Source organism: Bufo gargarizans, chromosome 1 (genome assembly GCF_014858855.1).
Source record: "Bufo gargarizans isolate SCDJY-AF-19 chromosome 1, ASM1485885v1, whole genome shotgun sequence".
NCBI classification, from domain to species: Eukaryota; Metazoa; Chordata; class Amphibia; order Anura; family Bufonidae; genus Bufo; species Bufo gargarizans.
The window spans coordinates 586477053-586500593 of record NC_058080.1 but is presented as its reverse complement, the minus strand read 5'-3'; the positions used below and the strand labels follow the sequence as shown (position 1 = coordinate 586500593).

Sequence of the window (23541 nt, the reverse complement as noted above, 5' to 3'; positions counted from 1 at the left end):
GCCTTGCGGCAAGTGTTCCGGATTTTTGGCCGGAGCAAAAAGCGCAGCATGCTGCGCTATTTGCTGCGGCCAAAAAACGTTCCGTTCCGGAATGGAAGACATCCTGATGCATCCTGAAGGACGGACTGTCCATTCAGAATGCATTAGGATAATCCTGATCAGTATTCTTCCGGCATAGAGCCCCGACGACGGAACTCTATGCCGGAAGACTATAACGCAGGTGTGAAAGGGCCCTTAGGGTACTTTCACACATGCGGTTTTCTTTTCCAGCATAGAGTTTTATCCTAGGGGCTCTATACTGGAAAATAACTGATCAGTTTTATCCCCATGCATTCTGAATGGAGAGAATTTCTTTAAGGATTCATCAGGATGTCTTCAGTTCAGTCTTTTTGACTGATCAGGACAGAGAAAAAAACGCAGCATACTACAGTTTTATCTCTGGCCCAAAAAAATGGAATACTTGCCTGAATGCTGGAGCATTTTTTCCATAGGAATGTATTAGTGTCGGATCTGGCAATCAAAATACCGTAATGCTTTGCGCATGTGCAGACCGAAAAAAAATTCATTTCATTTGTAAGACGGATCAGGATCCTGATCCGTCTTACAAATGCCATCAGTTGGCATACAGTTGGCGATGGAACTGCTTGCCGGATCACTCTGTCTCAAGTGTGAAAGGGGCCTTAGCTCCCTCATCCCTTCCCATGAAGTGCCATCTCTTTCCAACAAGCCCTGCACCTTCTCAAACATGTCAATGTAGAAATCCTAGAATAGAGGGGCCAAATTTTGCCGATTTGCACCACTTTTCAGACAGAGTTTTGCTGCAGACACATTTGTAAATCTGGGCCATTTACTTTTCTATAGACTGTTAATTGTTAAATACCTATAGGACCAGACTAGGGCAAGGTTAATTATACACTTTATTTACAGATGCCTAAACAGGCAAAAAAAACTATCTTGGCCCAAGTCTAAATTAATATATCACTTTTATTGAATATACATTAAAACCTGAATAGATGCATAGAACACAATGGTACTGACCATTGAAACAGAAAAGTATATAGGATATTAAAAACACAGCCACCAAACCTCTGCTGTTGACATTGGCTTATTGACATAGGAGAAAACAAGAGGAAAAAGGGAAAAACACGAGGGAAAGAGGGGGGGGGGGGGGGGGGAACATTCACTATCCCTGCCCCTAATTGTGAAAGGGAAATTTGATTACCCTACCTCGTCTGCACTTAATGGCTACAATGACAACTAATTGTATTGCTTTCACATCTATTGCATGTATACTGGTGTACGATTTGTGTCATCAGAACACCCAGGCAAATATAGATGCTACCTATCTCCTGCCTATTAGTGCAGACGTGGATAACACTTTAAATTCTCCTATAATCGCCAACTACTGTCAGTAACGAAGCTGTAATCCATCCGGACTACTCATGAGACAACACACAGTGGGAAGGTGACCGCACATTAAAACCTAACACTGCCCCCCGACATGTTTCGCCAGTACTCTGGCTTCCTCAGGGGTAATGGGCAGCAATTGCCCATTACCCCTGAGGAAGCCAGAGTACTGGCGAAACATGTCGGGGGGCAGTGTTAGGTTTTAATGTGCGGTCACCTTCCCACTGTGTGGTTGTCTCATGAGTAGTCCGGATGGATTACAGCTTCGTTACTGACAGTAGTTGGCGATTATAGGAGAATTTAAAGTGTTATCCACGTCTGCACTAATAGGCTGTTAATTGTTGGAACAAGATTTTTAGCATCGTGTATGTGCGTGCGCTGCATGTTCAGAGGTTCCTTAATTGGACTGAATACTATGGTAATATCAAAGGTCAGGTTTTGATTCTACACAAGTTACACTGCTCCAAGGATTTACCCTGCCTTAGAATACATGCAATATTTCAAAGAAGAATCCATTCATATGTCTTTCAGTGCATTCAACAATGGCACAGATATGAATTGCTAACATCTCCAATCCTGTTGATCGGATTTGCTTCGATGAGTAAGCTTATAGTTAGATTTTGTAAGATTTTCATACATGTGAACTACTGTTCTCTTTTTTGGAAAGGTTGCCTTTTATACTTTAGTATTTTTGTTGTATGCTTATGGTAGGTCAAATTCTGTTATAATTTAGACCAATAAGATTTTTATTGAATATTAATAAGTAAGGGTCTTTTATTGCCATTTGATTCTGGTTGACATGATGTTATTCTATAAGATTAGAATTCAGCTAAAGAAATATTGGGTTTCAGTTTATACTGTAGTTATGGTATATACTGTTTGTGACCTTGTGTGACTTTCAAGATTAGCTCCAAGCTGCCCAGAGACATTCAGTGTTTTAGCGTCTACCTACAAGATGATGTCTGTGGGCTGTTAGACGTTCTGGGACTGATATTATTATCTTAGGTTTTCTCAATCTCTTCCTCGTTTGCATCTTACTGCTAGAGGTGTTTAGTTGCCCTTACCCCTCTTACCTCCAGAAATGTACTGTAATTGCCATGTTTGACTTGCATTAGGGAGAAATAAGTTTACTAAAGTTTTTGTTGACAGAGAGCTTCTGCTATTTTTCCATTTAGGCTTTTGAATAAATCCTCTTTAATATAATTACTGCTGATATAAAAGGCATAGCAGAGTTTTCCCACGTGACCCTCCTTTAATAGTCCTTGGTAGTGTTACTTGTCTGCAATAGAGTAAGCAGTAATATTATCTAAGGTTTCACATCTGCGGCATGTATTCCGGCAGGCTGTTCTCTGGATCCTGAATAAGTTAAAGGGGTTGTCCCATCATAGACAATAGGGGGCATATCGCTAGTACATCTCCAGGACCCGCACCTACACTGAGAACGGATCGGGGAAAGGTGGTGGAGGGTGCACTGCACATGCGCAGCCACCCTCCATTTATTTCTATGGGGCTGCCGGAAATAGCTGAGTCGTGGTTCAGCTATTTCTGTTGACAAAAATGCAGTTTGTTTTCGGCTTATTCCTGGCATTCTCTGCAGTAACTGTCGGCCAGATCGCAGTGCCGCAGATGTGAAAGTGGCCTAACAGTTAGACCTGTAACATGTCCTAATTGCACACTACTAGCCACAAGGGCTTATTACCAAACTTGCCCCAGATAATGTATTGGTACTGAAATAAAATATAACTTTTAATAGTGTCTTAAAATCACTGTGAGCAAACAAACAGGTTTAAAATGAACTGTTTCCTTGCCTATAATGTCTTATTGTTTTGTTGGACCTTGCCTATAGTGGAGATGTGCACTCTCTCCACTAAACAGCACTGTGCTACCAGCCCTCTATACTTGTGGTCAGTTGACTCACTGACTCACTATAAGGTCTGGACTTGTTATCTTGCGGCCCGTTACCCCTGAGGAAACATGTCGGGGGGCAGTTCTAGTTTTTAGTTTCTGTTCACCTGTCTTGGTCTTTTCCACCAGAATGTTAATTAGCGCACAATAACAAGCCCAGACCTTATAGTCAGTCAGTGAGTCAACTGACCACGAGTATATAGGGCTGGTAGCACAGTGCTGTTTAGTGGAGAGAGTGCACATCTCCACTATAGGCAAGGTCCAACAAAACAATAAGACATTATAGGCAAGGAAACAGTTCATTTTAAACCTGTTTGTTTGCTCACAGTGATTTTAAGACACTATTAAAAGTTATATTTTATTTCAGTACCAATACATTATCTGGGGCAAGTTTGGTAATAAGCCCTTGTGGCTAGTAGTGTGTCTTTGGCAATATACCTTCTCCCAGATAGGGTCTGCGTCACTTTATGAATGTCCTAATTGCAAAAACAGAAAATGCAAAAATGAGAACCATGCCAACCCTATTCTGTATGCCTCTGTATTAATCTTCAAAAACATGGGTGTACATTTTATGGGAAATGTTTGAAAGTGTCGCTGTTCTAGTTCTGATTCAGACTAATTTATCAGTATCTGCTCCACTGAAGACAAGAAGTCACAGTCATAACTTATAAAGTTGAAAGGCAAATTAAAAATATAAAACTGTATCCCTTTTACAGTTTTAATATAGTCAGTAAATATAAAGCTAGCTCTGGAAAATCATTTTTTGCACCATTTTTTTTCCAGTTCATATTCAACTTGTCCTATGTACCAACAAATCAGCTACCTGGTAACAATCAGCTAATTATGTTTTTGTTTTTTTTATCATAATTGATCAATGGCTTATTCCAGCAGAGCTAAAAGGCTATGTACATCTTTGGGTGTAATTTTTTATGATTGCATTTGAATCATTTTGGACCAAAATTATATTTTTTATTTAAACTATTCAGCCTTCCTGTCATAAAGAGTTTACTGTTTGTCTAGCTGTGTGAATCATACTTTCACTTACAGCTTCCGCTGGTCATCTAATTGCCATTATCTCTTAATTACTAATATATCTCTAAAGAATAAATCAAGGCAACTGGACGTACTGTAGATTTCTTGAAAACATTTCACTCGTTCTTCCAACGAGCTTTCTCAATTTGGTTATCCCATATGTAGCTGGGGTGTCTGAGAAACTCAAAAGACCCAACGCCTAAACACAAGATGGACAACATTGTAAACGCAGTCCAGTGCAATGAGGAATGCTCAGAACTGTATATCGGCGAAACAAAACAACAACTACATCAGCGTATGGCTCAGCATAGAAGAGCCAAAACCTCTGGTCAAGATTCAGCCGTGTACTTACATCTAAAAGGAACAGGTCACACCTTTGAAGACAGTCAAGTACGTGTTTTGGATAAGGAGGCCGATTGGTACAAACGAGGCGTGAAGGAGGCCATCTACGTAAAAATGGAGAAGCCAAGCTTGAATAGAGGTGGGGGGGGGGGGGGGTTAGACATCTATTGCCTGCCACATACAATGCTGTCTTGACACCTTTTTCTGGGAAGTCTTTATCACCTTTTGACTCCAATTAGGATAATTTGACCCTTTGACCTAATGCTGGGTATAATTACCAGATGTGGATTCAGTTACATATTTATTCCCAGAATTTTTGTACAATCGCTCAGAATTGAGAAAGCTTGTTGGAAGAACGAGTGAAACGTTTTCAAGAAATCTACAGTACGTCCAGTTGACTTGATTTATTCCTTACAGATATATACCATGACCTGGATAAATGAGAACCTTCACAGACTTAATTACTAATAGCTCGAAAACACTTACTTAAACCACATTCCTATCAGTAAGATAAGAATTGAGCTATAATAAGTGTTTAGGAGGTCAGATATCAGCGATAAGGAGCCGTCAGCTGAGCTGCCTGACTGATACAGTAAGAATACCGAGCCTGCTACTAGAGAATCTCAAGACTGTACAGAGATAGAGGCTCAACATTATTAATAAAGACCAATAAAAAAAATGGTTTTAGCTCAAAATGAGTACTATGCAACAATTTTAAAAAATGCCCCCAAAGGTGTACATAACCTTTAAGTAATTAATACAAACCGGATTCCAAAAAAGTTGGGACACTATACAAATCGCGAATAAAAACTGAATGCAATGATGTGGAGGTGCCAAGTTCTAATATTTTATTCAGAATAGAACATAAATTACGGAACAAAAGTTTAAACTGAGAAAATATACCATTTTAAGGGAAAAATATGTTGAATCAGAATTTCATGGTGTCAACAAATCCCCAAAAAGTTGGGACAAGGCCATTTTCACCACTGTGTGGCATCTCCCCTTCTTCTTACAACACTCAACAGACGTCTGGGGACCGAGGAGACCAGTTTCTCAAGTTTAGAAATAGGAATGCTCTCCCATTCTTGTCTAATACAGGCCTCTAACTGTTCAATCGTCTTGGGCCTTCTTTGTTGCACCTTCCTCTTTATGATGCGCCAAATGTTCTCTATATGTGAAAGATCTGGACTGCAGACTGGCCATTTCAGTACCCGGATCCTTCTCCTACGCAGCCATGATGTTGTGATTGATGCAGAATGTGGTCTGGCATTATCTTGTTGAAAAATGCAGGGTCTTCCCTGAAAGAGATGACGTCTGGATGGGAGCATATGTTGTTCTAGAACCTGAATATATTTTTCTGCATCGATGGTGCCTTTCCAGACATGCAAGCTGCCCATGCCACACGCACTTATGCAACCCCATACCATCAGAGATGCAGGCTTCTGAACTGAGCGTTGATAACAACTTGGGTTGTCCTTGTCCTCTTTGGTCCGGATGACATGGCGCCCCAGATTTCCAAAAAGAACTTTGAATCGTGACTCGTCTAACCACAGAACAGTCTTCCATTTTGCAACACTCCATTTTAAATGATCCCTGGCCCAGTGAAAACGCCTGAGCTTGTGGATCTTGCTTAGAAATGGCTTCTCCTTTGCACTGTAGAGTTTCAGCTGGCAACGGCGGATGGCACGGTGGATTGTGTTCACTGACAATGGTTTCTGGAAGTATTCCTGAGCCCATTCTGTGATTTCCTTTACAGTAGCATTCCTGTTTGTGGTGCAGTGCCGTTTAAGGGCCCGGAGATCACGGGCATCCAGTATGGTTTTACGGCCTTGACCCTTATGCACAGAGATTGTTCCAGATTCTCTGAATCTTCGGATGATGTTATGCACAGTTGATGATGATAGATGCAAAGTCTTTGCAATTTTTCGCTGGGTAACACCTTTCTGATATTGCTCCACTATCTTTCTGCGCAACATTGTGGGAATTGGTGATCCTCTACCCATCTTGGCTTCTGAGAGACACTGCCACTCTTAGAAGCTCTTTTTATATCCAATCATGTTGCCAATTGACCTAATTAGTGTTAATTGGTCTTCCAGCTCTTCGTTATGCTCAAATTTACTTTTTCCAGCCTCTTATTGCTACTTGTCCCAACTTTTTGGGGATTTGTTGACACAGTGAAAATTTGAATCAACATATTTTTCCTTTAAAATTATACATTTACTCGGATTAAACGTTTGATCTGTCATCTACGTTCTATTACAAATAAAATATTGACATTTGCCATCTCCACATCATTGCATTCAGTTTTTATTCACAATTTGTTTAGTGTCCCAACTTTTTTGGAATCCGGTTTGTACATGAATATCTGTTGCAGATTAAGAAATTGCATGAAGATGTAATACGACACTTCTAGATGTCTGTGGGTCTCTACTGTTCCTCTGTATCCATCTGATTTCATAGGGAGGCATAGGGGGCTTTTGGAATTCAACAGGTGTTGTTTTTATCAGATATCAGATACTGTATTATAGAGGTATTATTTGCAGTGCTTATAAAAATGGCCCTACACATTAGATTTAATGTCAGCTGTCTTCTGATTTTGCTTCTGATCTGGCCCACCATCTAATGTATATTGGGGTGTCCTGAAATTGTTCCAGGGCAGAGGTCTGAGTTTGGGAGAACTAATTGTCAGCTAGAAGAGTGTGTCTCCGACAGTATCTAAAATGTATGGAAAGTTTAAAGGGATTGTCTATCTTTTTGTAAGCAATGGCCTATCCTAGTTGGTCAGCAGGGGTCCGACAACCCACAGCCTGCTGATTAACTGTCCCCTGAGCTCTGTGTACTACAAAGTAGACTAAGCTGTCTGCCTCTGGAACTGGAGTTATTGTCAGTCAACTGATGGGCAGGAGAGCATCAGAACTCTCATATCAGCTAGCAATAGCCTATCCTGAGGATAGACCATTACTTTAAAGGGAATCTATTACCAAATATCTCTCAATAAAACCAGCTGACAAGGAAAATGTGCCCTTGTCAGCTGAATTGAATAGTGTTGGTCCCACTTCGCTCCATTGTGGAGAAAACTGCATTTTAATAATATGTAAATTAGCCCCTGGGTGCAATGAGGACATTGCCGTTGCACCCAGGGGCTTATTTGCATATTATTCAAACACTGTTTTCTCTGCAATACAGCAACAGAGCAAGATGGGATCAACACCATTAGATTTAGCTGACATGGGCACATACCCTATGTCATGTGGACTTTTTGAGAGGTATATAGTGACAGATTCCCTTTAAGGGGGATTATCGTCATAGTACAGTCATATCGAGGCACCATACACAATTCCTATTGCTCTGTACTGTGGAGCTGCTGGGAAAGTGTGCCTTTGTGCAGGCTTTGAGCACATGGCTGTGGTGTGTTGATGAGTCTAAAGAGTCTCAGCTAATTATTGGGTAAAAGGCTACCCTCAGCAGCCAAACGGTAAAATCAGTACTCTAGATCATATTGACATTCCCATTATTCTTGCAGAGGCCGCTTAATTTCTGGAGGTCTTAAAACTCATTTGTAATAACTATGTTAGCAATATTCTTTTCTTGCAAGACATTTGAGTATGCCTCTTTCTTTTGATCCATTTGCTATAATGTCAGTCCTGATGAAGGTCACCTCTTTCTATCTGCTTCTTCATTTGATTCAATTACTAATGGTCGTTTGTCGCATTGTTCTGTGAAAAATATTACCTACTACCGAATCTTTCGATGTTCCAGCATAGCACTCCGCTAGGACATACATTTTTTATATATGAAAGGATGTTCTAAAGAACTATACAGATTGCAATGACTCTGTGTTCCACTTTGATTAACCTTTTATATTTTATGATTTGTATATAGAGTATTCTAGATTTTAATGTACAATGTGAGGTATGATGAACTCTCACTCTATTGTGAAAGTTAAGAATGCTTTATTGTGTGGCGTGACTAGGAAAATCGTGAGTTTGTCCCCTGAAGTCTTCCATACTTGTTTTTTTGTTTTGTTTTTTTTAAACAAGGGCTGCATTTGGTCAGGCTTAGGCAGGGTCCTGAATCTCCTTAAAGAGACCAGTTCTGTTTGGAGACATACTGGAAGTACTCCATGGTATGGGGACTTATTGGCAATGCTCCTTGGGAAAAGAATATGCAAAGAGGCATCACCCAAGAAAGAGTACCATCTCAACACCACCTATTGGAAATGGCCATAAGCATTGGGTAACTAAGGTTCAATATGGGCAGACAACTTCTTTAAAGGGGTTTTCCCAGATTCAGATATTTGACAGTTTACATCATGGATTTCTGTAATAGTACCCATTGCAATGCCTGCTGCATCAAAATCTGCAAAAAAATAGCTGCTATTTGGTACACTGCAGAATGCCCTATCTGTAGAGTATGGACAAACCCTCCTTAGTACTTAGTGTGGGAAACCTTGATCTATTCAGATGTTCAGATACTAACAATACGCATTGTAAAAATTGTATTTGCCTGAGCTTTGAATCTCTATTGTGGATTTGTAGTTTGAACTACATAGATCATAGATTAGTGCGATTTGACATGACATTGTTTTTTAATGCGGTTTTGAAGTCGTATTAACTGCAGCAGGGATTTCCACTGAAAATCAAGGGAAGCAGATTCTGTCCAGTGAACACTTGTTAACGACATTTAGCGTCTTATCATTACTTGTGTATGAATATTTTCTGTATTGTTGAAGACTGGCCCAGACCTGCCTGACTAGGGTGAGGGCGATGCTTACCTGATCCCCGACTCTTTATCCAGTCTCTTGGGCTCTTGGGACTGCATTTCCACTCACACGTGCGCCGAGAACAACATCTGTCCACAGGGGCACACGTGACTGCTGCAGCCAATCATAGGCCTCAGAGGTGACCTGTTCCCCCTGTGTCACATGTAACGTCACACGTGGCGCAAGAGGAGCAGGTCACCGTTGCGGCGTGTGATCCCCGTCGCCAGATGTTGTCCTCGACGCACGTGGGAGCAGAACTGCCAGCCCTGGAGCCCAACAGACCAGATCCAGCAGCGGGGATCAGGTGAGCATCAACCCCATCCTGGGTCGGGAAGGTCTGGGCCACTCTTTTAGATTTGGATAACCCCTTTAACTACTATAAACTTTATACTACTGAGAACTGTTTACTTGTAGTTTATAATTTCTTCTTAAAGTATTATTGTTTGCGGGAACGGATTTGAGAAAGCCATGTCAGGATGCAATGAAAATGTGGCTTACTGCTTGCGGCTTTTCTAGTCCCAGTGCAGTGAGATTCTATTTTAACATTATTCTGTGCCTCTTGTATGTGGTGCTTTCAAGGCATATCTCAATCTTTCACCCTCTTTACTTAGTTTGGAGTAAAGATAAAATGTAGCATTTGATTTTTTTCTCTTTCCAGTCACTATTAATACGTTTCTACAGAAGAATGTGGAAAATAGATTAATCTTGATCTTTATTTCTAAACTGTGTGATTTTATGCCTTGGTCAAGTAGCTATCACTTCAATGTAAATGCTTACTAATTGTAGCAGATGATGAGTGTGTAGTGTGTAGTTGATTTTCTGTTTGGCTTTTTTTACCTGCGAAGACATGATTGTATTGCAACCTTATGTATCGTAAATGAAAAACCTTGGCTTGGAAAAGCTGAAAGAACACTAGGCGTTCCACCTGGAAGTGCTCTTCATATTCTGCACCATGAGTAGGGTAGGCATCTGCAATATAACAGTGATCTGCACTACTGTTTCTAACGAACTCATAGACTTCCTAGATAGAATGATAGCCATGCTGGACTTCTTCAATTTAACCACCCCAGCCAATTAGCATTTGTGGCTATTAAAGGGGTTGTCCAGCTTCTACTAAGTAATGGTCTAACCTCTAGGTAGGCCATCACTAGCTTATCGCTGGAGGTCTGACACCCCATATTCCTGCCAATCAGCTGTTCGCATGTAGCTCCAGCTCTGGAAGTTGCACTGAAACTACACAGTGCTGTATAACAGACAGAGCTTGTCACTGTAGCAATGCTCCTATTGACTTCAGTGGGACCAGCACTGTAGTAATGAGCCACTCCACCATAAGGTTAACAGTGCTGTGTAGTTCTGGCACTGGAGCAACACCTAAACAGCTGGATTCCCGGGTGTAGGACCCTACGCCGATAGCCTATCCTGAGGATAGGCCATCACTTAATAAAAGCTGGACAACCCGTTTAACTATTCATAATGCTGAACTTCTATGCATAGGTGACCTCGTACATAACAGCATCAGGCAACTAAAGATTTTAAAAAATGTATAATGTACTTAATTAAAACAAAAACACTTTGCCCCTTATTTTCGAATGAAATTGTCTTGCCATTTAAGGACTTCATAAAAGAGGTCCCTATTATATGGAAAAGGATGACATGATTCAAGCACGAAGAAAAGACAGAAAGATTAAGAAGATTGCCTCTTATTAACCAAAATAAAAAGGAAAAGAAAATGATTAAACAGAAAAAAAAACAACTTTTCTCTTTTATATCCTATTACTAGATTTGCATGTCTATTCTGCTTCAATATAATTAAGGACGATGATCAAAAGCCGCAGAAAATGATATCTTTTACACAGTCCAGCAGTTGGCCATTTCTAAAGGTTTCTGACTGCAATGAGAAGGATCTTGCCTGCAGGAGGCACTTCTGGTAATTAATCGCAGTTCCTTTTGATAACTGCAATGCCCAGAAGGGGATGAGAAGAGAGTATCTCATAGGAAGCAGAAGACGGTTCTGTTATCTTCTGTGGAGTCGCCCAGGAGATTGAATGTGTTCCTCACATTTCTCTGTCTCCATCTGAAACTGACAACCACAAGAAGAAAAAGTATTTTATGCTGGTTAAACCACTATTACATTTTTTTTTAGCATTTAATCCACTTGGTGCATTCACTTAGTGGAACAGGAAGTATTTTGGGGACATTTTGCTATTAAGGTGGTGATGATGGATACCTCAACAACACTTCTCTCTAAACAGGTTTTTATAGTGCTCGAGATTTTTTTTTTTCATGTATAGCTGTACATTACACAGATTTGCCTTGTTGAGACCACTCAGATTATTATACCTCTGTTTGGCTTCCTTCACATTTTTTTGTGGCTTTTTTCAGGTAATTTTTATAAATAGAGTTTCTTTTTTTTTCCGCGGCTGGTCATTTGGGTTATAACAGGAAAGTACCATGTGTACTTCCCTCTTATGTCACTTCCACTGTAGCTCTCTCTTTACAAAAAAAAAAGCCATTAAGTAAAGTAAAAAGACATTACAAACACCCCAACACACATTTAGGCTCCATTCACACGTCCGCAAATGGGTCCGCATCCGTTCCATTCATTCTCTATAGCGACGGAATGGATGCGGAGAGAACACAATGTGCTGTCCGCATTTGCGGAGCGCGGCCCCGATCTTCCGGTCTGCAGCTCTGCAAAAGATAGAACATGTCCTATTCTTGTCCGCAGCTGCAGACAAGAATAGGCATTTCTATAGGGGGTGCCGGCCAGGTGTGTTGCGGATCTGCAACACACCACGGACGTGTGAATGGAGCCTAATACGTGTACTTTTTAAGCAGTGGCTTCAGAATTCCTATCAATGTAGTTTTTTAAGTAAAAAAATGCAGTGAAAAATGTTTAGTTCCATACTTAAACTACCATGTAAGAAGCAGTGGAAGCTTCAGGAAGAGAACGCAGCAGAAAGAACACTCCTGGGAAAGGACACGCCCCCTTCGCTACCAGCCTGAAATAAATCTAGCAGAACAATTGGATCAATAAATGGGGGATCCATGTGAGGTATAGGGCTGGTTTTATTTTTTGTTAATACTACCTGATGTCTGATTTTCAGTTTTTACATTAATTGTAGCATAACTCCTTTAAAACTTAGCTATACTGCTGGCCTTTGCAAGTAATGTAAGTCAATAGGGTCATATTAAAAACCACAAGTTGTTGTGATCATGACTCGAAAGTTGCACAAGTATCAACGTTGCTGGTTATTTTGCAACTATTGGGTGTAGGGCTGCAGTAAACAATTATTTTAGAAATCAAGTATTCTATTGATTATTTTCACGATTAATCGAGTATTCTAATAAGAAAAAATTAATTATTAGACTGTTTTCCTTTATAAAACCTCATCAGATCCCCTGCCATCAGTCCCCAACACCCTTTGTTCCCCCCTGTGCGATCAGCCCAAGTGCATCAGTTCCCCCCAGTGCCATAAGCTCCCCCCGTGCCATCAGCTCTGTTCCCCCAGTGCCTTCAGCTCCACTCCCCCAATGCCACCAGTTGCCCCTTCCCAGTGAGAAGCATTAGGTGCCTACAAGTTATCATCCCCTGAATGTGAAAAAGAATGCTTACGTTCACTGACAGCATGCAGAGATATTAAAGCCGGTGAGGAATTGATGCTACGTAGATTAAAAAGTTGCAGAACTTTCATATAGGTTATCTGAGTCTGGGAGACAACACCTATAGGCCCCAGGGAGGGTGATCACAGCCTAAGTAACATACATTTATATACAGTGACTTTCCCCTAGCCCTTCTGCCAAGCCCTTGTGTCAGTCTGTAGCTCTTGAATTCTATTCACAAAGCAGGACGTGCTGGATGAGCAGTCTTGTACATTTAGCTTTATGGCTACACTTTAAAAATCAGCACAGCATCTTGATGCACACGGAACGCGCGGCCGGGTGGTACTGTGGGTTTCTAGCAGATTCACATTTATGACCAATTCCTATGAGCGTGTCACAACTGTGAAGCAAAGACCCCAATGCCCCATCTGGGGCCCTGCCAAGAACTTCAGCAATTGAATGGCTGGGAGAGGAAATGAGCGCGTGGCATTCCTCCCCAGGGCCCGGCCGACAAACAGATCTTTCATCTACAGAGGAGCTGGGAGACTGTGCAGCGCGGTGCGGGCCGTCGGGTGACCATGGAGCAGTAAGTAATAGCAATCGCTTCACTCCCGCTCCACGGTCACATGACACAAACGAATCCTCGATGCAAAAAATTTGCATCGAGGATTTTTGGGTGTAGAATTACTCGATTCAATTGAGTAATCGTTTCAGCCCTAATTGGGTGACTTGAGGGTAGTAACTATTCAGTTACATTCCAACAAGGACTACACAATGATCTTAGGTTTTGGCCAAGGTCGCTGTGTAGCCCCAACTTTATATACCGGTAGTATATAACTTTATATACCGGTGCTCTGAAATACCTGCACAGAGGTATATGGCTAGGCAGTTCATAAACAAAACATTTTAGTTTGTCGATCATAGTACACAGGGTTAAACTAGTGATCTATGTCTAATGATATACAGCCAAGCAGAGTGTATACTAAAATAAACTGCATGATATGTGTAGCACATGGTAATAGAATATCGCAGTCGCTATTGTACACAATACTGTAATACAATGGTATACAGTGTATTGTTAGCACAGCATTTACATAAGTACACAGAATAAAATCACTCTTTACTGTGTTTCCATAAATTAAAAAATTGGCACATTTTAAAATAACTTTTATAGCCGAGAGACAGATGCGTTTCATCGTTATCTCTGCACTGATGTAGATCTAATTGCAGGCAAAATGCTCGGCGCTTCCTGAGTGGCAATAAAAATCCCTTTGGCAAGGACTCTGCCAAACCTAAATATCCATAAGGTATAATGCAATATGTAACACTTGATGAGTTTGTAGGCATAAAATCTTAATGGCCTCACTATGACATCATTAAAGTGGAACTTTGCAGGTACGGTAATACATTTTATAAGTACCCTTTAAGAGGTGCAGGTAAGTTGTGTTGTGACTAGGCTGTATTTGTCCTGGTGGAACATTTCACAATACTTTGATGACTGTATGAAGTTTTATAAGTGCCTAACAACAAAGAAAACTATAGAATTCTGCCTCCATATCTGGAAAAACGGTTTTCATGGGTTAGATAAGAGTAGAAAAATTGATCATAATCAGACAGAAACAGGAGCTAAAAGGTTTCCTCCATCTATAGACAGAGGCACATTGGCGGTTAGGAATGTGAAATATGGTTATTTCAAATTACTGAATAATAAATTCAAAAGGGTTTTCCAAGCATTTGTTTATTGTGGTTTTAGTGTCTGATCTGTGGGGGTCCGACACACAGGACACCTGCTGATCATTTGAGAAGGCACCAGCGTTCGCAGTAGCGCCGCAGCCTTCTCTGAGCTCACCAAGCACAATGCCCTACATTGCACACCAGCTGTGCTTGGTATTGCAGCACAGCCACGTTCACTTTAATGGGGCTGTGCCTAGGCCCTGTGACTGATGAACATGATGCCACATGGCCTAGGCTAAGCTGCAAGAAGGCCATGCTGCTACTTTAAACAGCTGATCAGCGGGGGTCCCAGGTGTTGGACCTCCACCAATCAGATACTGATGGCCTATCCAGATGATAGGACATCAGTATAAAAGTCTCGGAAAACACTTTAAAGAGATTATATGTTTAAGACAGGCCCTCTTTATATACAGTATGCTAAGCTGATATAGGTGGTACCCCATTTTGGACCCCCATAGTGTTAGCTACAGCTGGAGTAATTTCAAGTACATTTCTGGACTGCAAGACCATGGGAACCATGGCTGACATTAAAAGGGTTATCCCCTGATTAAAGACATTATATAGTACATGACAATCTCTTTCTAACAAAGCTAGAACCAGCCCTGTACCTCACACGGATCCAGAGATCCCACCATTCATTGTTCCATTTGCTCTGTTAGATGAATTTAAAGCTGGCAGCTGAGCTTGTGTGACCACCTCAGCGAGGTGGACAGAGAAAGAAGGAAAAAAGCAAACAGCAGGTGGTGCTATTCAGATACATTTTATTGGATAACTCTGTGGCTATACTTATGAAAGTGTTCAGATGTAGGTGCTGGTTTTTAAAAATGTAGAATATTATTTATGGGACAACCCCTTTAAGTAACTCTATCATTAGACCTGTGAGCATAGACCAGCTAATATGTTTCAGAGGCCTGTACTTTGAAGCACAATTTTAACAGGTGTTACATTACAAAATTTTATCTTGAAAATATTTTTGCTGTATTCCATTTAAAGCTATTTATTAAAAGTTCAGAACCCTTTTAATAATTCATTAAGGGGCTATATATGGGAAAATGGGGTACTCTAGTAGTCCGTTGGAAGCACAATGTCAGTTTATTTAGTCTCTATGTTTTTTGTGATTTATTTCTTAATGTTATGTTTAAGTCCTTTTTGTGATCTAGACATCTTTTTGTATTATGGAGCAGTACCCACCTGGGGTATGGTTGAAGTTCATCTCCTGTTAGATGTTTCAAGGTGTTGGAGTGATATTGAATGCTTAGGAACATGCTGCTTTATTATTATGCCTTCCAGGTGTCTCTGTTGCTGTCGCTGTAATTGACAATTTATATTTGCTGAGCGAAGGCTTTTGGGTAGAATGATAGACACACCGCAAGGCTATAATAAAGTTTAGTCCTTGACTAGTCAGAGATTGCCATGGCTAGGGTTACTCTATACTGCAAACCAGCTATAGCAAAAAAGCAAAGAAACTACAAAGTTATAAAACAAACAGGTTTACTTTTATATTCTGCCTTTCTCTCTACTTTAAAAAAGGCTAAACTTGGGTGAAAATTATAATAATACTCACCAGACAATTTCTGCCAAATACTGTCTTTCCAATGGTTAAATGACCACTAAAATTTCACACAACTTTGCATAAATAAATAGTACAGATAAATATAAGACACTTTGTAATATAGAAAAAATTTATCTCTCAGTCCTTTCCTTTTCCCCATCCCTTGCTTCCTAAACTAACATTCTCTTAGAATTCTATAATAAACCATCTTGCGAGACCAGGTTGGACTGCCAGGTCACTATTAGATTACATCATCCAGTAGAAGTCTATGGAGATGGGAGGGGAAGGAGTAAGCTGCAGCAATAGAGAAGCACAGACAGGGAGGCTTCAGCAGCCAATAGTAATGTGTCATAGCTCACCTTAAGTACACATCAATACTGGTAAGTATTTCTAGTAATACTTTAGGTTAGGCCATCAATATCAGATCTGACAGGTCTGACACCATGCTCCCCCTCGATCAGCTGTTTTGTGTAGTTCTGGTGCTGGAACTACACAGCTCTGTCCATTGTGTGAATGGAGATGGGCAGCACTTCTTCCACTGAAATGAATTGGAGCAGCACTGCAACTAGCAGCTGTGTCCACTGCACAATGGTCGGGGCTGTGTAGGTTTAGCACCTGCCTCCGGCACCAGAGCTACAGTGCAATGAAAGAGTTGATCAGTGGGAGACAGACGTTTCAGAATTCCACCTTACTGATACTGATGGCCTATCCTACGGATAGACCATTAATATTAAAATCCTGGACAAACCCCTTTAAGGTTCCAGTTTGGGTCATGATTCATGCCATCTTCTACCACAGAAATTAGGCCCTATCATCCGTATCATGAGTACAAACATTATGTAGAAATCCCTATGTAGACCAGAAATCTGTATGTCAATATGAGTGTGACTCTATTTTTTTTTTGTCTGTTCTTCATGTCTTATTTTCTATATTTGACTATTTTGTGACACAAAAACAGTGATTGTCTTGCTTACCTTTTCTTGCTTCATTTATAGGAAGCAGTTTGTCTAAGGAAGACTGGGCCATTCCATGGCCTGCTACGGAGACAGGGAAAGAAAACAATCCTCTCACCCAGCAAGAGACGGCTCAGTGGATCCGAACACATCTTTCACAGAGTCCAAAACTACAGTCTAAGTGTACCCAGCACTACTGCCATTTGCCTGTAGCTCATGGATCCTTGTACACTAATGTAGACAGGTTGACTGTTGAAGCATATCCAGGTTCATGCCAACCTTCAGAGACTGGACACCGCTCATTACCACCATCCCCTCGTCAGCGGCATACAGCTCACAATAATACACCAAGGACACCTAATATAGTCACCACTATGACCCCTCCTGGCACCCCTCCTGTTAGAAGGAGGAATAAGCTGAAGCCACCTGGTACCCCACCACCTTCTTCGCGGAAGCTCATCCACCTTTTACCTGGATTCACCTCCCTGCATCGCAGCAAGTCTCATGAGTTCCAAGTTGGACACCGTGTGGACGAGTCTCACACACCAAAGTAAGTACTGTACATATGTAGAAAACCGACTGTGTCCATTCAGTAATATACATTGAACTGAAAGGATAGATCTCTTGCTTTATAGTACTTATATAGTATAGTTTTGTGCACGCATTTGTTTTTCACGGTAACCAGATTCAACACACAGTGAATCAATATTTTAGCCATTACCTATGTACTGGATAGCTGGTGCCAAACACAATAGCTGTTGGGAGAATGCTTGTGTGACTGACAGACAATTCTTCTGACTGCCAAGTGGGCATGTGTTCCGATTATTGAGAGACACCTCTAATTGTAGCTTATCACTCTTGAGAACAAAAGGAACAGACATGTTGAAATTCAACCCGCCTGACCTTTCTGTGCCCCACCATCTGCCAATGGGGACAGTTTGGTCTCCATTCCATTCAAATTGGATGGTTAGCGGGTCGCACTGCAATCAGTGGGTTTAGCCAATCATTTGAAGAAGATATCACAATCACCTTTACCGACAAGGAAACATCACAGCCATCCCCCAGACAGGAGATGGCTTTACATGTAGCACGTACTGTTGTCTTTGCAAACCTTTGGCTTTGAGAAGTTTTAAAGTTATTCTTTATCCACAGGATAGGGGATAACCAGTGGCTGGAACCCCTCACTAGTCACAAGAATGGGGACTCTGTACTCCGCTGCAAGTCAAGTGGCAAGTCAAGCATGCACAGAGCCACCCCATTTATCTCTATGGAACAGCTGGAGATAGCTGAGTACAGCGCATTGCTATTTCTGGAACTCCTATAGAGATGAATGGAGTGGCAGTGTGCATGTTCAACCTGCCTCTCCGTTCATTTTGGGTGCCCTACTGGCTACAGGGTTCCCACCGATCTGATAGTTATCTCATATCCTGTGAACAGGGGATGACTTACAACAGCAGCTTGTATTTTGCAGGGCAAACTGTAATATTGGTACCATTTTGAGGTAGGTACAACTTTTTGATCACTTTCTATTCAATTTTTTGGGGGGATAGGGTGACCAAAAATGGTGATTTTTTTTTTCCATCACAGAGTTCACTTAATAGTTTGGCCATTTTAAGATATGGCGATACCTGTTATGTTTATTTTAATGATTATGCCACTTGTCCTGACTTCTGCCTGATAACCATATTAACCCTGTTTCACCTGTCCTGGCTTGTGCCTTATCACATCTTATCACCATATTGACCCTGTGCCGCCTGCCCTGCCCTGTTGCCTGCTTACTGTTTTGCATGAATTCTGCCAGTCCTGACCTTGGCTTCCCTCTGACCATGCTCCTGTGTCTCTGGCGCTATGCACCAGCATTTTTTGATCTGCCTGGGTCGGCAGTCACTGAACAGAGAGTAATCCTAGACTTAGTTGCCTGGTGACCCCTGCAGCAAATTCTAGATCCCCATATGGGGGTAAAAACTGCCCTTAGGAGTAGCCCCAAGTCAAATCCATTCAGCGGCACAGTGGGTCAATACCCGTTGCATTACATAATTACAGTGCCAGCTCAGTATGTTAGCATATTTAGACTATAAATTTGTAGGACTTTTTTTGCACATTTTTAGGACACATTTTTTTCCTGTCATGACTTTCCAGAATTTAATTTTTTACATTTTATTATACTCTAAGGACGTTAAATGCGATCTCATAAAATAGCCATAACTGCTCCTCAGGGCTTGAGAAGAGAAATAACAGCAATGTGTACAGCATTTTATCAAGATTCTTTCTTGGCGTGTACTTCAGGATAAGTGGAAAGAAACTCGCAGAGATTAGGTTCACATGAAATATGTATTTTTTATGATGTTGTTTAACCACAAATACTGAACTTGCAGATTTTTTACAACTCTATCTAAAGTGGTTTTTCAATGGCTTAGGTGTCTAGTGTTAGATCTGTTGAAATTTTTAGTAAAGACCAATTGAAAAAATGATTTTTGGTGTACATTTTCACAGTTTCGTATTTTCAAGCCTTTTCTGTTTTGAATATACAATTATTTTTTTTACTTTTACCTTTATAGCAGTTGTTTCTAATTCCAGCTGTTGCAGAACTTTCAGCATACTCTGGTGGATTACTGGTAGTTGTAGTTTTGCAAAAGTTGATAAACCCCCATTTGGTGACCGCTGCCTTGGAGGACCATCACCTGATCCTCTTTTTGTGACTTCTTTTTTGACCCTCTTTACTCATTATAGGGGCTCATGTATACGAATGTAAGGGCTCTGTGTCTGTATTGTGGAGAATATGTGGATCCTATCTTTTGCGGAGCAGAGGCATGGATCGGAAGCCCACGGGAACACAGTGAAGCACTTCTGTGGGCTTTCTGGTCTGTGCCGCCGCACTCCAAAAGATAAGACATGTCCTATCTTTTGCCGTATCTTGTGGTCAATGGGTCCCCAGCACAGAGTGCACATGGCCAGTGCCCATATATTGGCTTGGAGCCCTTACGTTCGTGTGCATGAGCCCTAAGGCTAATTTCACAGGAGCTTGTCTAATCCAGGTAACCTGCTGTGATGGCTGTTGTGAGTACAGTACAATAGACAGTCAGGTAAGAACTCACAGCATCCAAGTCATGTCAGAGGAGCAGTATTCAGTCCGTGAAATTTAGCCTAGAGGGAAGATGATGATGTCTATTTAATGGTACGGCCACACAGTCAGGATTCTTCACGCGGTTTTGGAAGCCAAAATTCAGGCGTGGACCATAAATGTATAAAGAACAGACATCACTTTTCTCCTTTTTTGAATTCATCCGTGGTTTTGGCTTCCAAAACTGCATCAGGAACCTTTGTGGCTGTACCCTAATTGTAGCTATCTAGGTTTGGCATTCTTATCCTACCCTTTTATTATGTGATATACAGATGTAGTAGAGTTAACACTCATGCTTTATTAGACGCGTTATCTATAAATGCGTTAAGCAAACACCTTCAATTGCTTTTTAATGGCTTTTGTTTTTAGATAACACGTTGAGTTAAGAAATTTGAGTTAAGAGTTTGAGTGTTAACCCTGCTACATCTGTATACATTTGTTTTTAGATACAGTATATTAATTGTGTTTATACTTTTGAACAACTTGGAATCAGACACAGAAATTTGTAAACTTTTTGTGGCAATTTTAGTGGCTTTTTTTTTGTCAAAATCATCACAGCCAGATATTACTTTAAACATCTATAGCAAATTATTGAAAGGTCTACACATTCAGTAAGTTCATTTTTGTTGTTTCGGGGGTTTGTGGATTTTTTTTATGCAGCATGCTGTGGGCATGGCAATTTTTTTCTGCCTTTTTCCCCATAGTTCCCTCTATAGGTCTTAAAAATGGCAGAAAAAAAAAAAATCCAAAAAACAGTGTGTGTGAAGGAGGTATTTTATTAGACTCAGATCATTTCCTTGGCTTAGGATTTTCAAAGCGCAATGGGCAGTAGATTTGTTGTTGTTATTGACTGCTGTATTATATCGACTGGATATGTATGATCTGCTAGTCATTTAATATGTGCACGCATGCAGCTCCATTTACAGATACATGGCCATGTGTAAGGATGCAGATATCCGCCTATGTCGTTTGCTAACGTCCTGGACAGTCTTACATAAGTGACAGCTAACATTATTTCACTGAAAGTCTGTAAATAGGCATTGCATGCAAACTGGAGGCCCAAATATCCCAGCAAGCAGATGGGATTCTGAATCAAGAATTAATTAAGGCAAAAATGATAAGCGGAGATGGGTGCGGGAAACAGGGCCCCATACTACCATCTAATGTAGACAGTGCTTCCTGGATCCTTTGTTTCATATACTAATTTGCAGCTGTTTTGGACCAGAGAATCGTCTTTCCATTCATTAACCCCTTAAGAGCCTCTAAGATAAAAGAGATAGTGAAATCCTTCTTAAACCATTTCTGACTTTCAAAATATGAGAAGAAAAACTGCAGTGCACCATTCACCCTTAGGCCCCTTGCACACGAGCAAGTATTCCGCGCGGGTGCAAAGCGTGATGCAAACGCATTGCGCCTGCACGGAATCCGGATCGATTCATTTCAGTGGGGCTGTTTACCTGCGCGTTGGTTTTCGCGCATCACTTGTGTGTTGTGTGAAAATCGCTGAATGTTCTATATTCTGCGATTTTCACGCAACGCTGCCCCCGTAGAAATGAATGGAGCTGCGGAAAAAAATTATATCGCATCCGCAAGCAATTGCGGATGTGATGCGTTTTTCACGGATGATTACTAAGAGATGTTGTTTGTATACCTTCAGTTTTTTATCACGCGCGTGCAAAACGCATTTAATCGCATTGCACCCGGGCGATAAAAACGGAACAACTGAATGCGATCGCAGACAAAACTGAATGACTTTGTTTGCGAAAATCACGCATTTTTCACTGAACGCATTCGCAACGCATCCAGACCTAATCCGCACAAACTCGTCTGCAAGGAGCCTTACAATTTCATTTTACATATGTCCCTACTAGTTTATTGGGAACAGAAGCGTCTACTGAAACGTACTAGGCTTTGTTCACATCCCTGCCGGCCATTCTGTTCTGTCATAGGAATAGAAAATTGGAATGTGAGCAAAAAACTGATCTGTCTTCTGAAGGATACCAGTGGTGCCACCGACTATAATGGGGTCCATCAGGTTTTCATCATGGTCTCCATCATTTTACCGTAAAAAATAGCATGCATGCTTTGTGATTATGTCCAGCAACCGAGCCGTATTTGTATTACAGTTTAATACCGTATTTGACATAAGAGAAATGGACTTTTAAAAAAGTCCATTGGCGAAGTGAGTAAATTTATTCCATGGTGAGATAAATACATTCCATAGCTTTTTTTGTGATTAGTGGCAATGCTTGAAAATCTGATTGCAACAGGTATATTATAAACTTTTAGCATGTCTTAAAGGGCATCTGTCAGCAGAATTGTTCCTATGAAACTGGCTGACCTGACCCTGCGCTGATGAATGCAGGAAAAGGCATATTGGTACACCATAGACTTTTTCCAGGGTGAGGGTGCCCACAGACAGGGCTCTGAGTGCCGCCTCTGCCACCCGTGCCATAGATTCGCCACCACTGAGCTACAGGTTACTTTGCATATATTAAAACATCATTTTTATCAGCAAAGCAGGCACATATGAATATGGGACCAACACAGATGCCTTCAGCTGCCATGCGCTCATGTTAGCATGGGCGTAGGGATCACCATAGCAGCCATAGCAATGGCTATGGGGCCCTACGCCACTGGGGGCCTGGGCTGCCTGCTGAGAATTATTATAATTTTTTAAATTCATGTGGTATAGCTACAGGGGTCGCAGGCCCCTCCAGGACAGACAGAGAAAGCGCTATCTGCAGGGCCTGTAGGCTGTGGGCAGTGCGATAGGGGGTGGCTGGAGGCAGAGAGGTGTACCTGCATTGAGGAGAGGGGGTGGTCCCGCTCCCAGTCTGGGCGGCAGTCCTACTGGCCGGAAGTGGAAGAGGCGGAGCTGCGTGCTGCTGGGCCTGGCAGCACTGCTGGAGTGTGGGCGCGCAGACCTTCAAGTGGCTGTGAGGGCTGGCTGACTCTGGGACTGGTAAAATTTACTCTGGAGTCCTGGACCATTATATCTAGGGAGGAGGGGGGAGCAGGACCCTGGAGGTCTGGACCAGTACGTTTAAGGAGAAGGGGGGAGCAGGACCTGGAGGTATGGTCTGGACCATTATATAGGGGGGAACACGACACTGGACCATTATATCTT

The 23541-nt window shown here is 41.4% G+C and overlaps 1 protein-coding gene across 1 annotated transcript in view; it reads left to right on the top strand.

Moving 5' to 3' along the window:
• Positions 1-23541, top strand: part of KSR2 (kinase suppressor of ras 2) — a 569936-nt gene that overhangs the window by 177168 nt on the left and 369227 nt on the right. Inside the window, exon 4 of the mRNA XM_044290777.1 lies at positions 17333-17840. Within this exon, the coding sequence (XP_044146712.1) occupies positions 17333-17840 (508 nt within the window). The remainder of the gene's footprint in view (positions 1-17332; positions 17841-23541) is intronic.